The sequence below is a fragment of the Myotis lucifugus genome, unplaced genomic scaffold, assembly GCF_000147115.1.
Source record: "Myotis lucifugus unplaced genomic scaffold, Myoluc2.0 scaffold_53, whole genome shotgun sequence".
NCBI classification, from domain to species: domain Eukaryota; kingdom Metazoa; phylum Chordata; class Mammalia; order Chiroptera; family Vespertilionidae; genus Myotis; species Myotis lucifugus.
The window spans coordinates 4,522,964-4,530,214 of NW_005871101.1; the positions used below are offsets into that span (position 1 = coordinate 4,522,964).

The 7,251-nt window shown below is 37.9% G+C and overlaps 1 protein-coding gene and 1 non-coding gene across 2 annotated transcripts in view; both read left to right on the top strand.

The window, feature by feature from the left end:
* The first annotated feature begins 265 nt into the window (after window positions 1-265).
* WDR49 (WD repeat domain 49) overlaps window positions 266-7,251 on the top strand; it is a 98,960-nt gene continuing 91,974 nt past the window's right edge. The window contains exons 1-3 of the mRNA XM_006088898.1: window positions 266-275; window positions 1,421-1,588; window positions 3,475-3,623. Coding sequence (XP_006088960.1) covers window positions 266-275; window positions 1,421-1,588; window positions 3,475-3,623 — 327 coding nt within the window. The remainder of the gene's footprint in view (window positions 276-1,420; window positions 1,589-3,474; window positions 3,624-7,251) is intronic.
* On the top strand, window positions 2,221-2,324 carry LOC111826077. Its single transcript, XR_002829322.1, has one exon. It is a non-coding gene; the product is annotated as a U6 spliceosomal RNA (small nuclear RNA).

The window sequence follows — 7,251 nt, forward strand, 5'->3', positions numbered from 1 at the left end:
CATCCCCAGTAGGAGATGTGCAGGAGGAGCTGGTCGATGTTTCTCTCTCATAGATGTTTCTAACTCTCTATCCCTCTCCCTTCCTCTCTGTAAAAAATCAATAAAATATATTTAAAAAAAAAATTTAAAAAAATCTTAAAATGACAGAGGGCATAAGACTCCTATGTTAAAGACAAAAGGATATTATTACAGCATAGCAAGCAACATTGGCATCAGCATTATTTGTGTCAGTTCCCCTTGCTAGCAAGTCCCACAGCAACAAAGCATGGTCCCAGGTGAATACTTGCACATGCAGTGGGCTGTGTTACAGGAAAGACACCCCAAGCTTAGAGAAGCTGAATCATTTTTACTGAACTCGATGCATGTCTGCCTTTCATTCCAGAGAAACACATTATTTTTCTTATTCTGGGTAGTAAGTTTGTGTACATTTTGCTGCAAAGAGAGACACCAAGTCTACATTTCAAGGTTTTTTCCTAAGCAAATGTCTTTGAAAAGATGGTCTGGAACAAAGGGAGTCAGTGATTAAAAGAAGTGCAGCAATTCTAGCAATGCATTGAGAACTGTTTTCCAGCAGTCTCACTCTTGATTCTGTATAATATAGAGATCAGGACTATTTCTAAGGGTCATTCTATTAAAACAACATTCTTCAAGCTGTGCAAAGTTACAACATCCTTCTTTGTCCTAGCACGGAATTTGATTTTGAGGTCAAATCAGAATCCTTCAACTCTGGGCACAAATCATTGAGCAAAATGTATAAGCGAATGTCATGAGGGCAGCCGTGGTTGGAAGTTGGGAAAAGATCTTTGCTTTTGGAGCCTGAGTCTGAAAGAATGGAAAGGTTCTCCTGAACAAAGAGTCCTCCCTTTCCTCCCTTGCTGGGAAATAGGCTTTTGCTCCACATTTTCTGGCACTGGGTCACGAGGAAGGCAGGAATAGCCATTTTACCCAAGTCTCTAGCTGTGTTTGTGAGTCTTCGCAGGGAATTGAGCCCTGGCCGTCTCACTCTCAAACATTCTAGACCAGGCACAGCTTAAATAAGCCATGGTTTGGGCATGAGCTGAAACTCTGAGAGAAGCAGATGCTGTTAAGCTCCTGTTTGCCTGCCTCAGACCCAGGAGGAAGAACCCAGGGATTTGAGCAATTACTTACTCATCTTCGATCCCCAGAATTCCATATAATTAGAGTCATTAATATTTTTTCCTGCCATGTCTTCCAATTAAAACATTCAAGGTAGCCTTAGGTTGGGTAAAAAGTTTAAATGCAGACCTTGTTGTAACTTTCCACTGTGAGTTCTTTAATGGGAGGTCGGTGGAGGGGTAATCTGAGTTTAATTTTTAACTTTACATATTAAAATGGTTCTATTTTGTTCATGTCCTATGAGAAATCAATTAAATATTATTTTCCTTTTTTTTTAAATCAGTTACTTACAATGCCTCTTTAGATGCCATCATTTCCAGCACAACCAACAGTACAAACACTGTGGTGCTGGCTTGGAGAGAAAAACCAAAAAAGCATCTTCAAATGACATCTTTCAACATTGCCCAGGGCATTCATGCTTTTGATTACCACTCTCGGCTCAATTTAATTGGTACGTAAAATAAATTATGATAACTACGGGGGCCTCACAGATAGTCCGGGTGCCTATTTGTATGCACGAAGCCTCTTCACCTAGTTGCTTTATTGCCAGAGAGACCAACTTGAGAAGCTTACATTTTATTGCCTGAGAATGTCTGATAATGATGCATTATAATGCACGGTGTACATGAGCTACACTGGGGTGAACATATGAGAAGTGCCCAGTTCTTTAATGAGTGTTTTTATTAGCACTGGTAGGGTAGTAAAGGGATACACAGAAAGAAGACAGTTTGTGCATTGTCTGAGATTCTACCATCATTCTAACACCTCCAAAAGTTTAACCCCCCAAATACATCATTTTCCTTGCTACCCATTCCCCCATCCACATACACATGAGCTTCAAAATATAGAACATTTTCACCTTTCAGAATACAACCTCTAATGGTTTTTTGAAAATTTTCAGGTTATCCTAGCTGTAGTTTATTAAAGAAGAGTTTTTCTTTTGATATACAAGAACATATTTTAGCTGTGGAAATAAGCTATAAAGGTTTTCAGGCATTAACTGTTTAAATGTATAGACATTTGAAAGCTGATAATTTGGTATGTATGATATTAGACCAAACATTATTAAAAAAGTGAGGCACTGTGCTCGCTCCGGCAGCACATATACTAAAATTGGAATGATACAGAGATTAGCATGGCCCCTGTGCAAGGATGACATGCAAATTCGTGAAATGTTCCATAGTTTTAGACAACAGGGGGATGAGAGCATGAGTGCAGGGGGGGGGTTATGGGGGGATGAGGTCACATATGTAATACCTTAATCAATAAAGAAATTAAAGATTGAAAAAAAAGTGAGGCACTATTAAAAAAGTAATAGGTTAGTTATAGAGAATGACCATATATGGTCTACAGAAGGGATCATTTTAACCTTCACCAATAACTATCATTCATATAAAGAGTACTGATAGACTTCTATTGATAAGTACTGAGTATCAATTTAGGTACTGAATCCCTACATTTCCAACAATAATAGCTGACAGATATAGTAAAAGATACTCAGAATATGAATTCAGGAATCTGCCAACATTAAACTTTCAAGGAGTATTGTTGATTTATTAGAGAATGCTGGAGGGGTTGGTGAATTGACTTTGGAAGGACTCAAATATCAGCCATTTCATTGACTGATTGATTGCTTAGGTCAACCCCTTTCCACTGGTCACTATTTTGTACCTGGCACAGTGCTGACAAAATGAGGGTGAATAAGCCAGCTCCAGCTGGCCCTCTCTGAGGGCACAACAAAGAATGCTCTTCTGGTTTCTCCATAGACCCAAAGAAGCACTGTGGTCCCTGCTCCTGACACACTCCCTGAGTACAGCCAATTTATGTTAAAATAAATACCTTATTCTCTCAATTAAACAAGTCAAAAATCTACTTGTGCTTCTTGTTTGCTTGTAAATAATCGTTTACATGGCAGTGAAAATAATTTATTTCTTTATAGTTTTTTAATTCATTTGAAAACATTGAATATTGTTTAGCTCTTTCTTACTCCTGGGATAACTAATATGACTATGTTCCTAAGCTGTGTTGGCTGGAGGGTGGAAATATAAGGACTAGAAAGCAGGATTTTGTCCCCACCTGTTCGGGCTACTGGCTGCTTCCTAAATGGTACTGTGTTGGCCTTTTACCTCATGACCATCCCTCCCCCCCTGCTCCCTTGGTTTCAGCTATTTGTATGATAGAGCTCATGCCCCATGAACCTGAGCGTTGGGCAAAGACAAGATTTTCCATCTTTTTGAGACTGGCACTTGTCTACAGATATAAGATACATTCATTTCAAAAAGAAAATGTAGGCTATTAATGTTATTAAAAACACTTTTTCTTTCTGATTCTGATTAGCAACTGCTGGCATTAACAACAAAGTCTGCCTTTGGAACCCCTATGTGGTCTCTAAGCCAGTTGGTGTTCTCTGGGGTCACTCCGCCAGTGTAATAGCTGTCCAATTCTTTGCTGCAAGAAAACAACTTTTCAGCTTCTCCAAAGATAAAGTAAGTAACATTGTGCATTTATGTGATTCTGCTTCCCCAGTTCTACCCAAATCTATCATTGATACTCAATTACTTTAAGAGATGGTTTAGATTTTAAAATATACTGGCTAACTACTATGTCTTTGAAAATTTACATTTGCAAAATATACTGATGTTCACGTAACAATAGTCTCAGGTAGTGAGACAAAGTATTTCATAAAAATTCTTAAAAATTATATACTCATGAATTTAATTCATATTATTGAGCTCTTAATAGGTCATATCTTGAGAGTTTCAAGAGTTCTCACTAATTCAATGGAAGAAAAACAGAAATGAGGGCGAGGAAATGTTACTTTGGCGAGACACAGCTGATTAGCTGTTGTTGCTTCAATATTGAAGACTCAATAAGTAGGAAATTAAAGTTAATCTGAAGAATGTCAAGTACATTAAGAACATTTCAATTAAGCATATCAGTTCATTGCTATTTGATATTGAGGGGATATTTTAAATATGATGGAAAAAACATGGCACTGGAGCCAGATAGTCCCTGTTGAATTCTGACCACATTATTTACTACTTATCTCCCCTCAGGCAAACTTCTTAATCTCTAAGAATCCATCATTTGTTCCTCTGTAAAATTCCCACTTTACAAGATGCATGACTTCTAGATCTAGTTAACATGTATAGATTTCAAGACACCTGGTTGTGAAGAGAAGGGTGAGCAATCGGCTTTGGGGGGCAGCTTCTGAGACTCTTCCAGTGAATCTAACCTTTTTATTCTAAAGTGCTATGTAAAAACTAGAAATTCACCTTCAGCTCCTAACCTCACCCCACCCATAAGTCCTGCCAAATGAGCATATTTTACTGTGTACTTATCACATAAATCCTCTCCCTTTCCTTTAAGCTTCGCCAATCAACTGCTAATTCCTGCCACGGTTCAAATTCCAAATCTCATATTCCTTTGCTCTAAATACTACAAAGCTTTACTAACATATCTCCCCACGTTACGATGGGTCTGACTTCAATCTCCCCTCCATTAAGAACATTTCTACAACCCTCATCTTTTCCCTTGCTCTAACCATCAATTCTAAAATGCTCGCTCTCCATTATGCTAAGTGAAATAAGCCAGTCAATGAAGGAAAAATACCACATGGTCTCACTCATTCATGGATAATAGAGACCATTATAAACTTTTGAACAATAATAGATACAGAGGCAGAGCTGCCTCAAACAGATTGTCAAACTGCAGTGGGAAGGCCAGGGAGGGTTGGGGGACAGGAAGGAAGGGGGTAAGAGATCAACTGAAGGACTTGTATGCATGCATATAAGCATAACCAATGGACATAGACACTGGGGGGTAGGGGAGGCCAGGGGATTGTCAAGGGCGGGGAAAAAAAGGAAACATATGTAATACCCTTTGTAATACTTTAAGCAATAAAAAAATTTAAAAAAATAAAAAATAAAATGCTTGCTCTCGTATGTAAAGCCCTCCCCAATCTACTTTACTTCCTGCTTTCCTTTTCCATTCATTTAAGGCTCCAGCCATATCAACCTCCTGGCTGCTTTCACTGTGCTGCCTCATGGCTTTGCAGGATGCTCTTCCTTCTGCCTTCAGTACCCTCTCCTCCGTGACCAATTGGCAAATTCCTAGTTGTCCTGGAAGCTTCAGACTTTTTGGAGTCCTTCATGCACACCTAGGTGTTTCCCTGCACTCCCTTCGCACCTGTGTCCCTCATTAGAGTCTGTGTCATGTTGAACTGAAAGAGTTATTTGCTTTCTTAAGCAGGGTCAGGATCTTTTTCTCTTGTATCCTATCACAGTGCTTGACACCTTGTAGTGTTTGGTCCATGATCAGTTGTTGACAGCTTGAAGGGAAGACACATTACTGTGAATCGGAAGTACCAAAGAAACTCTGAGTGAAACCTTGTTTTGATGCCCTACTCAGATTTAGTTGTTTGTTTTTTTTAGATCATTTAGCACTTTGCTCTAACTTTCATTATTGAATTTAAGACAAATTGTCTTCTATACTGAAGGTTGTATATGTACATATTGTATTCTAGAGGAAAAGATTACTTGTGGAGTTGATTTTCATGTTTCCCAGGAACTTGCACATATTAGTACACATTAAACACATGTTAAATACATAATATATAAAATAGTGTAATTGTCAATTAACTGATAGAATTTGTGAAGTTAGGGGCTAAGTCTTCTTTTGGATTGTGCCATGCATATAGAGGTCCTCAATAATTTTTGAGTAAATAATAAATTTATTTGTTAGTTAAATTGACAATATCTATTAAACATAAATATAAATTAAATACCAGATATTTTATCATTACAGAGTTCTCTGAAAGGTTTGATAAGTTTAAAGGCAAGTGAAAAAAATGTCCTTAGAGTCAGAATTGATTGTGTACAGTTATTATCAATGTAAAGACTACCTGGCCTCTTTCAAAGCACTTTTATCTTTCTATTTTTGCTGGGACTTCTAAAAGCATTACATTATAATTAAGCTTGTCATGCTGTCTTTCACATTAGTCTGAATCCATTTTCCTTTGATAAATGCATGATAATCACAGTCTTTATGTCTTCACAACAAACAACAGGGCTTTCTGCTCTCAGGGTAAGCCTCTGCTTTATTGCCATACAATTATTTTGGGTATTTTATAGACTGGGGATAAGTTAGGGAACAGGGAAAATGAAAGGAAACATCCTTTTTTTTTAAAAAAAGAGCCTTTGAGTGAACCATGTTTTGGTCAATGAATTGCTAAATTAGAGGATTTTCAGAGCAAAGTAAGGTAGATCGAACTAATTTCCTCCAAAAATGATCTGAGACCAGTTCTCTTTTGGAAGACTGCTCTACTGCCACTTTCCAGTGCTGAATAAGCAGTAAGTTTATCCCCATAGAACTTGGTAGCATACGAAATAATTGTCCAAGTGCATGTTGTTTTGGATTCCAAACTGCCTCATAAAATGGCAGTCACGGAGGGCAAGGCCTTGCTGGAACCAGCAACTTGGTCATTTGATGGTGGAATCACCATGGGGAGTGAGAGGATTTTCAGCCCAGGGGTTGATATTCCCACCAGTGGACCTGATTAGGCTTTTCTATTGTTCTTAGCCCTTCTCTCCTGGGTTACTAATCCTCACTTACCCGCCAGAAGCAGATCACGCTGTAACTTAATCCTTTGTTTGAGGTTCTGATTTTGCCCAGGGCCTGGTATCTGTATTGCAGTCCTAAGGTTGGGAAGGAAAATACAAAGTTAGACTCTTGTGTTGGTGCCTCCATCTCACCTGTTTGTCTTCCTTTTCCTTCTGTATCACACCCCTCCCCCCATCCTCAACTTCCCTCTATTTACCCAGGAATCATCATTTTCATTTTGTCTTAATTATGTAAGTACATGAATGAATACCCTCCCATAAATTACATATGAAGAACCATGTAATAAAAAAGAGTATATTCTTTCTGCTAACTTCCCTTTCAAACCAATTCCTCTCTCCCTAAATAGCTATTAACAGTCGATGTGTATTTTCTCATATTGTGTTATTATGACTTAATATATTGTATTATTGTGTATGATACATTTATCATATATTATATATATATCATTCTATGTGTATGTACAATACAAATTTTTTTTTTTTTAGTTTCTGG